This window comes from Thalassophryne amazonica, chromosome 2 (assembly GCF_902500255.1).
Source record: "Thalassophryne amazonica chromosome 2, fThaAma1.1, whole genome shotgun sequence".
Lineage (NCBI taxonomy): Eukaryota > Metazoa > Chordata > Actinopteri > Batrachoidiformes > Batrachoididae > Thalassophryne > Thalassophryne amazonica.
This window is the reverse complement of record NC_047104.1, coordinates 119781653-119802425: the sequence shown is the minus strand read 5'-3', so window position 1 is coordinate 119802425 and position 20773 is coordinate 119781653. Positions and strand designations below refer to the sequence as shown.

At 40.2% G+C, this 20773-nt stretch overlaps 1 protein-coding gene across 2 annotated transcripts in view; it reads right to left on the bottom strand.

Annotated features, from left to right (window-relative positions):
- The window catches only part of adprhl1 (ADP-ribosylhydrolase like 1), a 30103-nt gene extending 16267 nt beyond the window's left edge, over nt 1-13836 (bottom strand). Inside the window, exons 1-5 of one of the 2 annotated variants that reach the window (XM_034192789.1) lie at nt 13312-13836; nt 6628-6792; nt 3990-4115; nt 2222-2362; nt 1905-2032 (exon numbers count right to left, since the gene is read on the bottom strand). In XM_034192789.1, the coding sequence (XP_034048680.1) occupies nt 1905-2032; nt 2222-2362; nt 3990-4115; nt 6628-6792; nt 13312-13525 (774 nt within the window). In that variant the 5' untranslated portion in view covers nt 13526-13836. Of the gene's footprint in view, nt 1-1904; nt 2033-2221; nt 2426-3857; nt 4137-6627; nt 6793-13311 lie in introns of those variants that run through there. The other variant, XM_034192798.1, reaches the window with a different exon arrangement.
- Nucleotides 13837-20773: the final 6937 nt, after the last annotated feature.

Sequence of the window (20773 nt, the reverse complement as noted above, 5' to 3'; positions counted from 1 at the left end):
TATGTTTCATTAATGCCAAATGAGGATTTGGCTGATTATTGTAGGAACGAGTTCATGGTGTTTGCACAACCGAGAGGGCGAGCCACCTGTTGGAGTTTCACAGCTGAAGAACTCCATTTCTGTGAGGTCTCCTGTACCAATGATCTCGGACAAGAACACTGTTTCAGTTTTTCTGAACTGCAGTAGGATAAACCTTTTTTCCTCTCAGTGATTTGCTACATCGATACTGGAAAACTTGTGAATTTTTCATCCTTTTTCAAGAACCTATTACCTTGGACTGGTGATGTACTGAGTGTGAAAGAGATTGTCCTTTATTTAATGTGGATACATGAGTCACTGTTTAAATCTTGATTTACTGTGACTTTTGTTGGGTTGGTGTCAGATGGGTAGTGAAACCCAAGTGTACTACTGAAATCATCCAGACAGTGATGAGATATTGACTAACCAACTGAGCAATGGAATTAAAATTTAAATTGGCCTAACTGAGATAAATTGAGAACTTAGATTAAAAGAAACCACAACAAAAAAAAAAGCAAACTTGGACTTGATGGAGGAGACCTGGATTTCAACTGGTTCAACTGGAGAGGGATTGAACCTGGTCCTGTTGGCCATCTGTGGGGTGGGGTGTTGCACTGAGGAACTTCTTACATTGCTGGAGCCAGCAAATGGTTACTGGCAAATTGTAGATTTTGGATATATATTTTTTTTTCCTCTCTTTTTTCAACTATAAAGATGCCGACAGTTTGACATTCTTTTGGTCTGATTTATTTTTTATTATCTATACATTCCCCTTGCTTTAGTCTATGAGCCAGTCATTAATTTTGACCTAACTGGTACCATTGAAGGTGACGAAACAACACTTACAATCCAGCCTCAGTGTACCACGGCTTCACAAAAATGTATGATAACCATCCCAGGGTGGCAGCTGTAGCCAGCTAGGGTTCAATGAAGTAAGTCAATGAATAATTTTGACTGTGTTGGATGTTTGGTCTCCAAAGTAAAGGTCAAACAAGGTTGATGTCCATTGACATGTGACATATGTTACCCCGTAACATGATAACTGACCATGACAGATGGTGCAAACTATTCCTTTTTAAAACCCTATTAACCCAAACAATAAATTACATCATTTTTTACTGATATTGGAGCAATTTTAAGATATGACCCCTGTACAAACTGAAACTGTCCTTTGTCACAATTTTTGCTGTTTTCAGAACCATAACTCCAGAACATTCAGTCATAGATAGTCCAAACTATACCTTTTTGGAATCACTATGATCAGACAAATAATGTGGTATAGTTTTCAACATGGTTAAAGCATTTTTACATTTTCACCTCTGTGTAATTCTTCAATGGCTGTACTACATTTTTGTGTACATGGTACACTGACGCTGGATTCTAAGTGTCGTTTTGTCACCTTAAGTGGTACAGAAAACCCGCTTGGCCCACAGACTACTTGCTAGGGGCTCCTACAAATCTACACAGTAAATTATACTCTGCCGGGATAACATTTGGTCCCAGTCCAAATAGAGTGAAATATACTCTATTATAGAGTGAAATCAGCTCTACTGTCTTGTCACATCAAATTTTTCAACTCCAAAGAGATTCATTCACAGCATGAAAGAGATGTTTTTACACTGTGATAGAGTTGATTTAGCACTGTGACAGAGTATATTTAATTCTGCTTGGACTGGGACCACATGTTATCCCGGCAGAGTATATTTTACTCTGCAAAATTTACTGTAGCACTAGTCCAAGCCACTTGAGGGTCTCTCACTGGTGGTGCAACACATTCATAAGAATATGTCCACACCCGCAGACAGGAAAGCAGAGTGAAGCTGGGTGAGGTTGTGCCCTCGATTGAAAAATCTGAATATTATCTGTTGTTGGGGTTCGGTACTAACCTTGTCTGTCTCTTCAGCATTATATCGATCAGGAAACAAGGGCTTGTTCTCGTCTTCATTCTCGATCGCTCTCTCTTCCAGGTAAAACTGCCACTTGGCTTCAAAGTAGAACCAGTTTTCCTGATATTCTGTATGGGAACAGCACACAGTCAAACATATTGCCATAGTTCAGCCCAACTGCTTTTGTTTCATCTTTGCTTAGTCATTTCATAGTCTCATGAGAAACACTATTTTTCTTAATGCTTCAACATAGACGCTCTAATTTTCCCCTGATCAATTAATGAAGCAATAAAATACATTTGGTGACATTATCTGACCTGCCATGTGTCGTATTGTCTTTCTGCAGTATTCCTCTGCCTTTGGGAGGACCTTCATGAGCTCGCGACCCCAGGTCACAAGAGGTTTTCCTTGGATAGCATAAGATGCAAACAGAGCCGATGTCAAGGCGCCTAAGAACCCTGAAACCAAAAGTGCAACAACACTTTATGGTGCCATGTGCGGTCTGCTACTGACTAGAGTCCCTTTATTCAGAGAGTCGCGACAACTGAGAACATGGGGCTATTTTGGGGCCAATTGTGCTGAACGGCTGAATGAACGTTTTGTTTTTTTATCAGTTAATCACATAAAGCAACACATCCAGGTACAGGTGCTATTAACATAATTATAAAAATAGTTAAACTATCAAATTTACATGAATTTACAATTTATGATAGTAAGTCCCTTTGGGTGCTCCCTTGTTTTTTACTCGGGGTCGCCACAGCAAATCCAAGGTGGATCTACATGTTGAACTGGCACAAATTTTACGCCGGATGCCCTTCCTGACGCAACTCCACATTACATGGAGAAATGTGGTAGGGGTGGGATTCAACCAGGGAACCTTCCGCAGTGAAACCAAGTGCATTAACCACTTGGCCACCACCCCTACATTTACAATTTCTGATGATTTATTTAATTAATTTAAAGCCTGATTTATGCTTCTGCAGCTGTAACTCCCGTGTCATGACGCCGACGTGCGTGGAAGTTCTCCGTCACTGGATTATGCTTTATTCTGGACTAATTTGACCCTCAACAAGCTTTTCTTTCTACAATCACCACCTCCAATTCACAGGTAAGCTGTACAATTTCCTCTTCTTCCAACTCCGTGTTGTAAATTTGCAGACTTTTCTGCCAAATGTCTGTGATCCCAAAATGTAATCAGAGTGCGCACTGAAAAAACAATTCAAATATGAAAGGAAAGAGCGAAAGTAGAAACGTGTCATATCACAGGCTTGTACCGTGCCTGATTTAACAGGTGATGTCCAGGCTGCAGGTCTGAATCTAAGCACGGTGTGAAAAAAATAAACGATCGGGCTTTTAATCACAGAAATGACTCTGGTCCCACTTTTCTCAAATCCGCGAGTGTACCTCTGTTACTGTGCACGTCCAGACTGCTCTGGGTTTTTAATGGAAATACATTGCAATCAGACAGGACATTTTTTCCGATATAAGTGAAAAATCTGTTATACAAAATCAGATATATACATGTTTATTATATGGGAAATAATACAAAAACTTTGGGACTTTTTTTGTCCGGTGACTGAATATCCAGTTTATACGATGACGGTTTAGGTGAGATTTACTGTACATTGGACTAAACAATAAATTTACCTCTCAAAACTTTGACGATGAAGTCGCTTCCATCCCACATGGCTGACTTTATTTTCCAAAATTTTTCTTCTGTTTGGATGTGAAGGGAATCTATACATCTTGAAGCCCTTGTTGTGTGCATTTGTGCATACAAATGCACAGCAACCCGGCATTTTCAGTGAATAAATAAATAAAATAGCTGGATTTAAATGCAAACACATTAACAGCGAACCGCTATTTTGAACCCAAGATGGCACCACGAGTCATGTGACCTTTTTTCGGCTCGTCGTGTCGCTACTCTCTGAATAAAGGGACTCTACTACTGACAGCTTCAGCTCAACAATTCAGGGGCTGTTATATCAGCTGTATTCTTGCAGACAGAACATCATTAGATATGCTTGAGGCAGGACAAATCCAACCTCAACATCTTGTTGGATAATTAATTACTAACAGTGTCACCTGTGGGATGATTGTGGGTCATTCTTCCCGTCTCAATGCTGACCTCCACCAGATTGTCGAGTCTGTCAGGTTGCCAGTATCTCATACCGACACACATGGTCTTGGCAGCTCCACCAAATCCAGATCCTGAATAGAGGAAAATGTGAACATATTTTTTTATGTACGACTGTTTTATTACATTCGTAGAATGAAAGGCATGATGCACCTCCTGAACAGTCAAACATGACTTCATCATGAAATTGCTTAAACCAATCAATCACAAATATTTTGCAGAACAATATAAACGTTAGATTGCCTCTCTAGCTCTGTTGGTTATGAAGGAAGATATAGTAGAAAATGTGTTTTTTGCACCATGTTTTTGTTGACCTTAATATTTGTTCCATCCTCTCCAAACGTTAAACATCCCTAGGTATCTGTCCAAGTAAAATTCCCACCAAGACTAGTGAAAATGCATCCAGCCATTTTTTTCTTTTTTTCTTTATCTTGTTCACAGACAATTCAATTCAACTTATTTAATTTAATTTAATTTATATAGTGCCAAATCACAACAAAGTTGCCTCAAGGCACTTCACACAAGTAAGGTGTAACCTTACCAGCCCCCAGATCAAGCACACAGGCGACAGTGGTGAGGAAAAACTCCCTCTGATGATTTGAGGAAGAAACCTCAAGCAGACCAGACTCAGAGGGGTGACCCTCTGCTTGGGCATACAAACAGTATTGATTACAATACCCTGCTTCACTGGTGCACTGAGTAATGATAATAAGAAGACGGGACACTCAATGAATCCATCATTGCCACCAAACATATCTGACACTGATTAATGTAAATTAATTCTTTTGTTGTGTGGGCCGCTGAAGAGGAGGTACTGCTGGCCCACCACCACCAGAGGGCGCCCTGCCTGGAGTGCGGGCTCCAGGCACCAGAGGGCGCCGCCGCCTCACGGGAGCAGCCTCGGTGACAGCTGTCACCCATCACCTGAGACAGCTGACGGCAATCATCAGTGGGGTATATCAGCAGGACGGCATCTCCACCTCATTGCCGAGATATCGTTCTACCTGGAAGGTAATATTCTCAGCTGACTGCTTGACAGTAACCTTTTGTGACTTTTGTGAGTGATAACAGACCTTTTTTTCCAACGAGAGGTGGAGGTAGCTTTCCTGCCGTGTGGATTACTGGGTGCAAACGCGCCCACCTTTAATTGTGTTTTTGTTCCTCGCCAGCAGTACCAGGTCCGACACGCGGAGGCAGTGGCCACCTGGGAGTTCGGGACTTGGCGGCTCCAGTATACCCGGGGTCCTGTGGCGGAGGAAGCCGTGTGGTACCGGTCTTACCTTGGAGAGGCGTCTCCTATCTTCGAGCCTGCCCACACGACACTTTTGTAAATTGACTGTTGTCCATTTCTGTGATTGGTTGTATTCGTTGTGCACATTCACAACAGTAAAGCGTTGTTATTTGACTTACTCCATTGTCCGTTCATTTGCGCCCCCTGTTGTGGGTCCGTGTTCCTACACTTTCCCAACATCTTTGTGACTTATAATATGTGGTTCTCTGTAGTTATGACAATTAATGAGTTCTACCCAAAATATAACCACTTTTTTCTTAACCTAAACACAAAACCATTCCACCATGTTTAATCCATATTGGCTCCGAACTGTTTGATTTAAATCTGACGTTGACCTTACCGAGGTCACTCAAGATCATGTGACCACTGGAAAAAGTAAGTCCCTTCGGCTGCTCCCTTGTTTGCACTCGGGGTCGCCACAGCAAATCCAAGGTGGATCTGTATGTTGAATTGGCACAGGTTTTACGCCGGATGCCCTTCCTGACGCAACTCCACATTACATGGAGAGATGCGGCAAGGGTGGGATTTGAACCCGGAACCTTCTGAACTGAAACCAAGCGCATTAACCACTTGGCCACCACCCCTGCTTGACCACTGGAAAGCTATAATTTATTTATTTAACCAGGTTAGTCCCATTGAGATCGAGAACTGTTTTGCAAGGGAGACCTGGACAATTATAAAGTTTCCAATTCACCTAAACTGCATGTGACTTTAAATGTGGGAGGAAACTGGAGCACCCGGAAGGAGCCCACACAAACACGTGGAGAACATGCAAAGGCCATAGGTGGGAATCGAACCCATGACCTTCTTGCTGTGAGGCAACAGTGCTGAACACTAAGCCGCTGAGCTGCCCCCCAAAAAAGGTTTTGTATGATTTCATTCCAGCGTTTCATCATAACCATAGACAGGGGTGCCGAAAAGGGGAGAATAAGGAGAAGGATTCTAGGGGCCCAGAGAGGCCCCTAATACAATTATAATACTGACAAAATAATATTGGGGGGGGGGGCAGTAAGATTTTTCATGGAGCCCAAAATTTCTGCTGGCCCCCCTGACCATAGATACATCATCAGCCAGCCGTTCTTCAAATATTCCCTCAATGCAAGCAGTCAGCCAAACTTTTTAACCTTGGGCTGTGAACTTGACTTTTCACATTCCAGTGAATTGTTCCAAATCACATCAGAAGTCCGTGAGGTATTTCATTCACACAGACTGATGGACAGACACATGATCAAACATACTGCTGTGCTGGTAACATAATAATAGTAATAGTATCTTTTTTGAAGAAGAAGATGGACCTTTTTCATTGAAGGGTGTGTGCCAGGCTAGAAGATAGTTGTGAGGTTTGAGGTGGACACAGCCCTCCACTGTGGCAGGATCAGGGGTTCTTCCTTGGAGAGACACCATGGCTTCAACATAGAGACGCACCAGCTCACGGTACAGGTCCTCCAGACACCAGAAGTCTGGACACACAAGCAGTGACAGAGTCAGTCATGTTCGGCACGCAAAGTAAGACAAGTGCTTCTGCACTGGGCTAAGTTTAGCACCAGCCTGCTGCAGCACAGATTAGAACTGGAGCACATTTTCTGAGTAAATGACATAATTTCCATCCAGCATGAGGTGCAGAGATCCAAGAGCAGAGCTCACAGCCATCCTGACCGTTTCTGTGGGTCTGGTAGGTGAAAGAGTCTGTTTTAGTGGGACTTCAGTTAAAAATGAGACACAACAGGGATTTCAAATGATCAGATATGAGAAGTTTCACAGGATGTAAAGGACACAGACGTGTGGGGAGAAAATAAGTGTAACGCACTGCGGTTCACCGATTAGTTGTTACATCCACCAAGGATGCAATGACATCATCTGCGTTTATTTATTTGTCTGTCTGTTAGCAGGATTACTTCAAAACTACTACACGGAGTTTGACAAAAGTTTCCATCACAGATAGATATTAGGCCATGGAAGACTCCATTAAATTTTGAAAGTGATTTGGATCCGGATTCTAGATCAAGATTCACTTTATATAGGCTTTGAAGGATTACGTCAAAACTACTTCATGGATTCTCACCAAATTTGTACCACAGATAAATATTAGGGCATGGGAGACTCCACTGAATGTTGCAGGTGATCTGAATCTGGATTCTGGATTAAGATTTCCCTTTATCTACGCTTTGAAGGATTACGTCAAAAATACTTCACAGATTCTCACCAAATTGTCACCACAGATACATATTAGGCCATGGAAGCCTCCATTAATTTTGGAGGTGATCTGGTAATGTTTAAACACAACTTTGCTGAAATCATGACAACTCAATGCTATACATTTCAAGTTACCAAACAAACAATCAATACCTCAAGTCAATCAGAATGTACAATTTTCATTTCAACTTATTAAAAAAAACCTAGTTAAGATAAGATTGTTACAATTTTTTCTATCACTGACTTTAGGCGATGACTGGATGTTGATGGTACTCGGTCTTTGGGTACCACTCAAATGATTTTGTGCCAATCGAACGATTACCCATGGAAACTCAGGTGATGAGTATCACATATTCTGAGGTAACCACAGCTACAAAATTTTGGCCATGTAGCACATTTCTTTGGGCGTAACCCAGCATGCAGGTGCCTCAGTTCTGAAGACCCCCAGTGGCTGGAGAAGGCCAAGGAGACACCGACATTTCACCTGGTGGTTGCAGCAGATCGAAGGCTACTTTAGAAAGGTAGGGATGGACCGGTTGTCTGTGTGGGTGATTGCCACCCAAGACCCAAGATGATTCCATGGTGTCATGGATGCTGCAATGCACAGCACCTTATATACACTTTGGCTAAAAGATTTCAAACTCAATTTTCCCCAACTATGTTCCATTTTCTATTCCACATGTGTTCAGTCAATTATAAAGCATTATTTCCATAAAAAGCTATTTAGAAATACTTATAAGATAGTGAATAAAAACAGAAATAAATGTCATCTTTTCTATCAGTCAACAGTTTACATACACCAAGATATAACTGACTCTATAAATAGCATGAAAGAGTCCAGGCATTGATGGAATTACATGTAAAACCTAACTGGCATAACTGGGGTTAACTGAGCAACATTTGATAATATTTAAGGGCATAACTGAAGAATGAGTTTCCTGGGTGTTAATTTAGGCATCCTTCCTCAACAATGTCTGTATGATATAAAAGCTTCTTTCTTTCTTTCTAAATAATGATAAACTGTACAGCTGCTTGTAGCACAAGATGTAGAGAGAAACTGATGAGCGACTGGTTTATTAGTAGTGAATATAACATGCCACTGGCCTATTTTTCAAATACTTTTGTTTATATCTGAAGTGTCATGCCATTAGCCTGTTTTCCAAAAGAAACAGTCTAATTTGTTTTCTACCCATCCATCCATTTTCTATACCCACTCACTCACATTCACATCCGCATGCACATCTATGGGCAATTTAAAGTTTCCAATACACCTAACCTGCATGTCTTTGGATGTGGGAGGAAGCCGGAGCACCCGGAGAGAACTCATGCAAACACGGGGAGAACATGCAAACTCCACACAGAAAGGCCACAGGTGGGAATCGAACACATGACTGTTTTGCTGTGAGGCAACAGGGCTAACCACTAAGCTAACCACTGTTTTCCAAAAGAAAACAAGTCAAGTCAAAAAGGGTGGGAGGGTGGTCTAGTGGTTAAGTGTTGGGCTTTAGACCAGAGGATCCTCGGTTCAAATCCCAGCCTGACCGGAAAATCACTAAGGGCCCTTGGGCAAGGTCCTTAATCCTCTAGTTGCCTCCGGTGTGTAATGAGCGCCTGACATCGAGGTGAATGTGAGGCATTAGTGTGTAAAGCGCTTTGAGCGTCTGATGCAGATGGAAAAGCGCTATATAAAAGCAGTCCATTTAAGTCAAATCAGCGGCATGCAACAGGAATTTCCTCTTGAGGATAGAGAATCAAAGACCTTACCTCAGTACAATTTATCAGACACAGTGATCCTTGATGTTCCCTCCCCTCTCCCTCCTTATAGTCAATTTCCTGTGTTGTTTCTCTTTTCTTTTCTTCCTTTGAAGCCCAAAAGTGAAAATGGTATCTGTGTTTGGTGTTATTGTCTCTCAGATCCACATGGTTTTTGGGGAATTCCCCTTTGGCAACAGAATGCAAACAAAGCCATGTGACCCCAGCCTCTGCATTACAACAATGAGAGGTTTTCCCACAATGGATGCCAGCACTCTGAACAGTTTGGAGTTAAATCTCGTAGAAAAAAAAAGTGAATTCTGCCAAACGTATGTGTAATTATTTGCTATAACTTTATCTTACATTTTGCAATTATGTAGACTGTCAGTGTGAGCGAACAAGCAGACTACATCCAAATTTTGGGCTGCTTCTAGTGCGTAACAGCTGAGATAAATGTGCCTGCCGAAACCTTCATAGGTTCATATATACACAGATGGGACAATTGTCAAATATGGCAACAAATTTATAACATTAATTTTGCCACAAAAAGCTGAATTCAGTGTTTGTTGATATTTATTTATTTATTTATTTACCGCCGGTGCAGTGGCCAAGTGGTTAAGTAAACTTGTTTCCAATATGGACAGTTCATGGTTCAAGGCCACCCCTCCCCATTTTCCATGTAACGTCGAGTTTTTTCAGGAAGGGCACTCAGCATAAAACATGAGCCAAATAAACATGCAAATCCACCTCCGATCTGCTGTGGTGACCCGAGTGAAAACAACGAAGAAGCCAAAGAGACTTCGTGTATTTATTCATCAATACCTGAGGCATATTTGCTTCAGTCGCCAAGATTGCAGTCTTGATGAGTACATTTAATTTTTCTACATTTTAAAAAATCTTTTTAAATAACTGGAACATTGAGTCATAAAGAAATTCTACAAGAGGTGCCCAATTAATGCGCACTCATATGCATGATGAATGATGCCCCCCCCCCCCCTTCTCAGAGTAACATTTTAAAGGGAACAATGAACATTATTGGTTATGATCAGGTTATGATCAGGTTAATCATACTGAGTTAACTCACTAACATTAAAGGAGAATTTCAGAACACTTGTTAAATATAGATTATATGTCATTAATATAATAGAGACCAATAATTTAATATTAAAGCTAAGTGATGTGCTGATTATTTATATAATTCTACCAATCCTATAAAGCTTAATCATTGGTTGTTAATCAAAATACAATTTTTTTTTCCCTATTAAAGAATACTCAAAGACTAGGAATGCTCAGTTTCAGCATCATTACCTTCCACAGCACCAAATGTGTCAGTGCAAACAATATTTTAGGGTATAAGCAAAATTTAATGTGCACATTTATGGTCAGAATCCTTCCCAGTCAACAGTGACAGATCTCAGGGTGCATGTGCACCAACTTTTTTCTTTAAAATTTAAGATCCAGACACCCTGACAATGCATGCGCACACCAGACCAGGCCTACTGTGGGCCAAGGGGCACCAGTTTGTAACCCTCATTCGGGCATTGCACAGTAGCCAAGCTGCTGTATGAGGATCACAAAATGTTATACTTTTTTTTTAGTGAGACTTTGACTTCAGCAAAGATGTTTGGTGTGACAAGATGTTTTATTGGTCTGTCACATCTTGCGAACTTATGAAAAATTTGGCGAATACACTCAGTCACATTTTCATGATGCTTTTTTTTTTTTTATTACTATTTGTAATCCTCTCCCTTCTCCTAACTTAAACCTTAACCATAACGCAAGTCTCTCCCTTCCCCTAACCTTAACCATAACCCCCACAGAGCCACCCCTCATTTTGTGCCCCTGTCACAAAAATGGGGCACTTTTCGTGATGGTATCATGAACCATAGATTAGTTTACTTTTCGTCATGCCATCACGAACTGCAGTGAGATTGGGTTGCAGTGCAGAGGTGGAAGGTAGTATCTGACTTGTTTCTTATTTTTAACTTGCCAAAATCTGTGGCGTAGATGTCAGATTCTGATGCCTCACACTGAAAGCTCTGCACTGATGGAGATCACGGCACGAGCTTAAAGAGATGCTGCAAGTGAGATTTAATGGTGATGGATTGCGCAAATGGGGAGTGAGCATTTGATTAAGAAATGGAGTGGAGCAAAATTTATTGACAAGGTGGATGTTAATGACTTTTTTTAAATGTGTAGAGTAGATGTCAGAATCTGACATCTTCTGTTGAATGCTCCGACTCCTAACTTTAAATGAAGAGGAGAGCAGGAGTTTTTAAACATCGCACTCCTGTCAGATAACTGCCTGTAAAGTGTGGACATCCAAATTAATTCTCGCCACGTTACAGAGACCAGACACCAACTATGACGTTCACTTTCCCTACTGAATCAACAGCGGCCATAATCATTTTTCAGCATACTTAGAGGAACTAGTAACACCTGTGCTGCCACAGCTGCAAAACAGATGAGCCATTTTTCAATTTAATGCGATAATGCTGCAATGCTTGTGCCTTTCCCTATCTACAAGTAACCCCTAATGGACGGGTGTCCTGTCCAAGGGGAGTTGTAGACTCTCATGCACTTCACCTTACCATTTCAGTAGATAACCACCGACGAGCCTCGGGGCCTATATAGGACTTGCGTCTTCCATGCCAGTTTTTAAATATCTTTATATAGTAAAAACAAAAATTCTAGCATATGCGAACACTTTGAGATTTTTAGCCAAGGTGTATGTAAAATGCAAAATGCAACTGCACATACATGCCTGACCAACTAAAAATTTGATTGTGAATAATCTTTTAATCAAACGTTTTAATAATTCTGGCCCCAAACTGTGAAACAAGTTAGCCCCTGATTTATGCACCATTTCTGGTCAAAGTTCAAGACTTATTTAAAATGACTTTTAATATCTAGTGGCGCTGTGACATATTGGTATAGAAAATGGAAGGATGTTTGCTTACATGTGCCCATTTTGATTTTACCTTTTAAGAGCGACATAAATAAATGTTAACACTTACAGAAATAGAATTGTCATTTCTAATTGACTTTGATATCATGAAGTATATTTCTTGGGGGAAATTTAATTTGGAAAAACAAAACAAAAACAAAAAGCATCTTTTGACATTTCCAACCAGGTTCACTTTCCTTCCTTCCTTTTCCACTACTCTTGGCAAAGGTTGGTGCAAAGTCACTGACAGGTCATTTTGAAATCTTAGCACTGCAAGCCAGAAGTTCCAAACATCCTTAGCACAGGACAAGGAAGCTGAAAACAAATCTGATCAAGTTGTCAAAAAAAAATGAGACAGTTTATGAATTGTTCCTTATTAAATGTGGGATGACTGAAGTACTACAGAGAGGTGAAATCATAGCTATTTTTCAAGAAGTGAAGGGACAGCTGAGTCTAATCTGTGTCTTCCCTATCGGATCCAGCTCACATGACAGTAACAACAATCATTCCGCTCATTATTTTTGCTGTGACCGCTGTGTGCCTTTCTGTGCCTGCTTGTTATTGTTCATTGTGCAGGCGCACTGGAACGCGGCTAAATAAGGCTACCTAATCTCAAAAGATGTCACCGCCATTTCACAACACTGACTTAGTTTGAGCCACACCTCAGAAAGATTGAAGAGGCGCTTGACGCGCTATTGTTCAGTAAACAAGAACTGAGGATCATCTTTTCCAAAGTAGTCTATTTTGAACTCTTCCAACCTGGCAACTTCGATAACTCTGTGGGGCTTGAAATAACACTGAGTAAAGACGTTTACCATGAATTTTTTTTTTTTTTTTTAAGAGGTGGATTCGATATGTCAGTAGGTTGTTATGCCAGTGAGTCATTAACACAATCTGTAGATTCTAGAACTCTGTTCCATCTAAAATGTAGACTGTTTTTTTTTTTTTTTAAAGTTAGTATGTACACGTTTGGAAAGACAATTAGGTTTACAGAGAAAAATTTTTAAACATTTCGGAAAATAAATCGAGTTAGGTGAAAATAGTATTTTCACTCCCCTAATCTTTCTAAAAATCAATCTACACCTACCTGTTATGAGCGCCTCGGCTGTGGTCATGTGCATCAGCGTTCCATCACTCAGAGGCCAGTTATCAGGGTCCAACTTTAGAGCATCAAGACCCCCAAGAGACATCAACTCCTCTTGGATCTTCTGGCCGGAGGTGCAGCTTTCCCATCGGCCTTTTCTGTATCCTAAGGCATCACCTACACCACCCAGGACCATGGCAGCCGCAAATTTCTCCATGATACCTAGCTCACCAAGCTAACCGTAGACACAGGATCTTCTCTTGGCTGAAACTGCGACACTACTGCTACAATGTAGACAACTTTTGGCATAAAAGATACAAACGCTGCTGCTCAGCCAACTATAATAAATCAAACTCTCTCCATCCAAACCTTTAACGGAACCAAGACGTGCTATCACGGAACAAATGCTCTTACTCGAAAACAAACATCTGGCATAAGCAGCTCTCTCCAGTAGTCATGATGTCAATGAGAGGTCCACTTGATGTGGAGTTAACACAAAGTTGAGTCTCCACAAGACATATCACGTTCCACTTTCCTTATCTACTCAACGAAACAGGCTCTCTACCACAAACACACGCTGTACCAAGGGAGGGAGTGAACCTGCACAAAAAAGCATCATGCTATCACCCATAGCTACTTTGTGTTCAACAGCAGGTGTCTCCTAAAAAGGCAATCCCCTTGACTCCACGTAGTGTGGGAGGATCACGAATGCTAACGTGTTACTGGAGAGCAAGACAGTCAGTTGGGACAGGACGGGGGTCGACATCCCACGCACCCCATGGGAGGACGGTAAGATAAGAATGGTGCATCATCCCAATTGATGCCTCTGTAATTCATGGATCTGCCGCTGCCTTTATTGAAGCTGGTCTCTAATCCGCACATTGCTATTTTAAACTTCTTTATTCACCACCGCAGCCACTGACATCATCTCATCTGCTCCCCAAGTATGCACAACATCCAAGAGTCACCCTCCCACCCATTTTATATAATCCTCATCGTCACCTATTGCCTTTACCCTTCTGTCAGTGCCAATTTGGAAGTCTGGTAAATTAACACTATATTATCAATCCTAGACACACTCGTTACCACCGCCACTTTTTGTTGTGGACAGCATAATCCAAAAAAGCTAAAAGTTGGTGGAAAGGTAGGTCTTGAGTTAAGGTCCGTCATTGGTTTCTGTATGATTTACATACATTTTGGTGAAACCCCGAAAGCACAGTTGAAGAGATCCACAGAACTGAGACCTCTGCTGCTGTTCAAACAGTGCCGCATTAGACATACTCAATAAGGAACATGAGACAAAGCATTAGCAGGAGAGCTGATGACAGAAGAAATGCAACCTGATAAGGAGGAACTGTTAACATGCTGACATTTCACATGCACAATTCTAACCAACACAGAGGATTGGCTCCCATCCCTGTGGCTGAATGCAAGGACATCAGTTTATTTATTATAGCGCTTGGCTAAAGATATACACTTGCTTACAATCCTAAAATCTTACCCACTTTTGTGTGGAACACAACAGCATTATTACGTCTGCCAAGGGCGTAATAAAATCATTGGCATTTACTTAGTTATGTGTCTGTCTTTGAGCAGGATTACATCAAAACTGCTTCACAGATTCTCACCAAATTTGCACCACAGATAGATATTAGGACACGGAAGAGACTCCATTAACTTTTGGAGGAGATCCAGGATCAAAAATTCACTTTAGAATAGAATAAAGCATTTGTTGTCATTGTACATACATACATAACAATATGTCCTCTGCATTTAACCCATCCTAATTATAGTCAGACACAATAGGAGCAGTGGGCAGCCACAGCCGGCGCCCGAGGACCAACTCCAGATTTAGAGACGCTGCCGAGCAGACCCTAAATAAGCATGTTTTTGATTGTAGGAAGAAACTGGAGCACTAAGAGGAAACCCACACAGAGACAGGAAGAACATGCAAACTCCACACTGAAAGGGCGGGAAGTGATCCCATGACCTTCTTGCTAGCAGGCACCAATGCTAATCACTGTGCCGCTTTAGGCTTTGAAGGATTACGTCAAAACTATTTCACGGATTCTTACCAAATTTGCACCACAGATAGATATTAAGCCATGGAAGACTCCACTGAATTTTGGAGGTGATCTGCATTCTGGATTTCAATTTGTACGCTTCACTTTGTCAGATTTTGAGGATTACATCAAAACTACTTAACAGATTTTCACCAGACATTGGTGTTAGCCTTTGGAAAGCTCCATTCGAATTTTGGAGGTGATTTGGATTCTGGATCAGGATTTCATTTTGTAGAATTTTAAGGATTATGGTACATCAAAACTACTCCAAGGATATGGCATCACACTGTAAAACCAAGATCAGGATTAAACCATTTTGTTTCAGCTTGTGAATTAAATATGATTGCAACATCTTGATCACTCGGACCATTCTGGATCAGTATGCAATTATCGCATTGTGTTGTGGAACCTGGATCCAGTCCGGGTCACGATGTGAATCACATTTTTATGAATTAAGACCTCATCAACCCTTGGTGGATGTCAGAAATCTCAGATTGTTCGTTTATCAGTATAAAGTTTTATTCCAAAAAACAACCCAGAGAAGGGGCCTTCAGAGAATACAAAATCCATGCCTTACATGACTGACAATTTAAACTTGTTACTTGTGATGAGGCCTTGGCAGCACTTCCACCATGTTTAATTAAAATTAGTCCCAATCTGTTTGAGTTACAGTTATTAATAGTGTTCTAGAGTAAGCAGAGTGTTTCCTGAATAAACTCCTCAGGATAAAAATTATAAATGGCTTTGACCTTTCAAAGTTACCAAAGGGCAAAGTGATGTGACCAACAGAAAGGTGACACGTTACTTATTATTATTGTGTCATAGCAGCCTTTGGTGCAACTTTCGCCAGTTTCTATATATAAACAGAAATTTGTCTGAGAATTAAACGATTTCTCTCAAAATCAAATCACTTTGTCCTCGGTCATTCAACCAAGTTTGGTCCAAGTTGGATCAGAACTGTTATTGTGCTCACACAGACGGGTCCAGAAACAATACGCCTATGTGTGCACACATAGGCGTACATTTATTAATCACCCTAAAACAACTTCAGTAGTTATTGCTGTCGACCTGGACGGCCAATGTGATGACGCTCGACTTACTCAAGCAGCTTTACGCAACTGTCAGAACAATTCATTTCTGACGTGTTAACTGTTGTACTTTAAATTGAACAGCATACATTTACAAGACTTAAAAAACACCATGCTTTATTGACAAATTTCTTTCAACAAAACAATGTACTCACTGAATCCTTCCATGACAAAATATGCTGTACATAGTCATTTCCTTGCCTGCAAAAATAATACTGTTTTGATTTGCATGGTAGGACAGACGGTTGATAAAACGTTTGAAAATTAAAAATGTACCACAAGTACTACTGTACCATAATGATCAACGTTACCAGGTATAGAACCACAGATGGTATCAGGTGTTAAGACAAACATCCATCCATCCATCCATCTTCTAAACCTTCTTATTTAAGTTAACAATCATGGGAGGATGGAGTCGAACCTAGCCGGCACTGTAGTCAGGTGGCTTAGCTGAAATTTAGTGCAAATCCAGGTAAAAGCATGACATTTGGCATGAGGCTTCTCTGAGATGTACTAAATGAATTTAGAAGGGGAGCCATCCTGGAGCTGACCTCTAATGAGCTACAGGGGTCAATAAAGAATTACACAGGGGTCAAAATTTTAAAATACTCCAATCGTGTTTAAAACTATACCCCATTATTTGTCTGATCATAATTCCAAAAATGTATAGTTTGGACTATCTATGACTGAATGTTATGGGGTAAAAACAGTAAAATGGTAACAAAGGACAGTTCAGTTTGTACAGGGGTCAAAAGTTAAAGTTGCTCCAATTTTGGTAAAAAGTGATGCAAATTATTGGTTGGAATAAAAGGATTAAAAAAAATGGAATAGTTTTGACTGTGTTGAATGTTTGGTCCCCAAAGTAAAGGTCAAACAAGTTTGATGTCCACTGGATTCTATGACGTCACATGTTACCCCATAACATAACTAAACATGACAGATGGTGCAAACTATTCCTTTTTAAAATGCTATTAACTTAACCAATAATTTGCATATTTTTTTGTTTTTTAACCAAAATTGGAGCAACTTTAAGTTTGACACCTGTTCAAACTGAAACTGACCTTTGTCACCATTTTTGCTGTTTTTACTTCATAACTCCAGAACATTCAGTCATAGATAGTCCAAACTATACCTTTTTGGAATTGTTATGATCAGACAAATAATGTGGTATAGTTTTCAACATGATTGGAGCATTTTAAAATTTTGACCCCTGTAGCTCATAAGAGGTCAACTCCAGGATAGCGCCCCTTCTTAATTCATTTAGTACATCTCAGAGAAGCCTCATGCCAAATTTCATGCTTTTATGCACTATCCTTCCAAATTTGGTTGCTAAGCCACGTGACTACTGGGCGGGAGGCGGGGTACACCGTGGACAGGCCGGCAGTCTATCACAGGGCCCTTCAAAGATAAACTCGGAAAATGTTATCTTCCATGGGATAATTGTGTACATTGTGCCCCAACTGAAATCTAATGGTTCAGTACTTGGAAAAAAAACTTTCAACAGATTACCATCTTTTTGTGACCCAAAATCTATCATTTGCTGCTGACTTGCTTTGATGCACAACGTGGTACATTTTCTAAAATTTCTCTGCACTGTATTATAGAAGCAATTTCCATGTTGAGTCGCCTCACCTTCATAACATCTCAAGTCCTGCACACCACCGAGGTTACAACCAACATGAATACATAGAGTAACACAAATTAGTCACACCAATACAAACGTAAGGTCATTACTCCACTTGTATCTGACAGCATGGTCACATAAGAGTACAGTGGGATGTTAATAGGGAAATGAATCAGCTAGATACCAAGAAATGTTGGACACATCTTATAACACCATTGGCAGGGCAACATCAGCATGTTCGAGTGCTGCTCAGAACAAAAAAAAACATGACAAACTCTGTTGTGAGCAACCCGTCTGACGCCAACAGCGGCTGGATGATAACGACTGGTACCTGAGCTCCATTTTCTGTCACAGTCTAAGAAAAACGTGAATGCATTCAACATTTACACACAGTTGTTGATAATTATTCTCAGTTGACAGGCTTGTCCTCAGCATTAAAGGGAAACTCAGGGATTTTTCAACCTGGGCTCCATGTTTAGATGTTTTTGGATCCAATTTTTCACGAGGGACAACAATGATGACTTTCTAGACAGTCACAAGTTGACCAATACCGTTAAGGGCGAAACATCTATAGGATGGAAGCCTGTGGAGTAAGTTTAAAAACTTCAAAGAAACTGTTTCTGGTCACCACTGGGCAAGAAAAATTAATCATTAGAAGTGTCTGTTAGCATGGAGACTCTACAAAAGGTAAAAAAAAAAAAAAAAAAAAAAAAAAAAAAAAAAAGACTGATTACATAAGCAGACTCACGATCTTCCCGATTGACAAAGCTGCTCTCCACTAATTCTTTAAAAGTCGCTTGTTGATGAGGGGCTTCTTTGGGCTGTAAACAGACCAACAAGCCCATCACTGACAACTGACTCGCATAGACTTCATGGACAGTAATTCGCTGCTTATATTGCTGCCACAGAGGACAAAATGTAAAAATGCACCAATCATGTTGAGAACTATACTACATTATTTGTCTGATCATAACGATTCCAAAAATGTCTAGTTTGGACTATCTATGACTGAATGTCCTGCAGTTATGGGGTAAAAACAGCAAAAATGGTGACAAAGGTCAGTTTCAGTTTATCCAGGGGTCAAAAGTTAAAGTTGCTCCAATTTCAGTACAAAATGATTCAAGTTATTGGTTGAAATAAAAGGATTAATAAATTAAATAGTTCTGACTGTGCCGAATGTTTGGTCTCCAAAGTAAAGGTCAAACAAGGTTGATGTCCATTGGATCCTATGACTTGACATATGTTACCTTGTAACATAACTAAACATGACAGATGGTGCAAACTATTCCTTTTTAGAATGCTATTAAACCAAACAATAATTTGCATAACTTTTTACTGAAATTGGAGCAACTTTAACTTTTGACCCTTGTACAAACTGAAACTGACCTTTGTCAAAATTTGTGTTGTTTTTACCCCAGAACATTCAGTCACAGATAGTCCAAACTATACCTTTTTGGAATCATTACAATCAGACAAATAATGTAGTATAGTTTTCAACATGATGTAAGCATTTTTACATTTGGCCTTCATTGACCCCTAGCTGGCTACAGCTGCCACCCTGGGATGGTTATCATACATTTTTTTGTAGGCCATGGTACACTGAGGCTAGATTCTAAGTGTCGTTTCATCACCTTAAGTGGTACCGAAAACCTGCTTGGCCCATGGACTATAAGGACATTTTTGTCTATTCAGTGGCAAAAAGTAGTTTACTTTGCCGTTTTCCTCTTGCCCCACAGGCCTCCACTATATAGTTGTTCCAAGTCAATACTGGACTAGTTATTTTTGTTCCTACTGAAAAGTTACACTCAAGAACATCTTCAAAAAAAAAAAAAAAAAAAAAAAAAAAGAGAATATCACAACACCAGCACTGCAAGCTAACAAAACTACACGACATGTGAACAAAAGAAAAGTGATAGACCAAATCAATACACATGATAAACAGTTAAAACAGTTGTGGCTGGCATGTAACATGCTCATGGTGAAATCTACAGTCATGTAAACTGAACAGCTCTGTTGCTGTATATAGTCCTGCCTGATAAAATACCTACATCAACAGAAAAAGTGTCGATCAGTGCAGTTTGTAGAGTTGGCAAAATGGAGAACGGTCACTGTGCCAGTCGGCTTGTCGTCGTGTACAGCAGTTTACTGCAAAAACTAAAGAAAACCAAGAATTAACACAGTAGCCCTCTTAAAAAATAAAATAAATTTAAAAAGTGAAGATTGTATATGCTTCTCTGGTGACATAATTATGTCACCAGGTGTCTCTGATATACATCTGATTTCGAAAGTTCTTAAAACGTATATGTAGTCCTGTGGCTACAGTATTTTACAACTGTAATGTGAATAGTATTTCTGCTGCTGCTGAGCTTAAAAAGGAAAAAAATAATAGCTTGTTTCAGCTGCTCACAGTAAATCTAAAATGTGGATTTGAACCTTTGCACTGTTGCTCAGTGAAGGTAGATTATAATTTCAGGAGGTTAAAAAAACCCCAGATAGTCAAAGAAAACAAAATGACTGTTCTTAGTACTTCGAGAACGTCTGAAAACACACAAACACTCAATGGCAAGCAAGTACACTTTTCTCTGCCCCTGGCGTGATTGTTAAAGAGCTACACAGTTGAATTTCAGTGAAAACAAGGTATATGATTTTTTTTTTTTAATTTCCTCGAGATACACGGCACCACTTTAAAC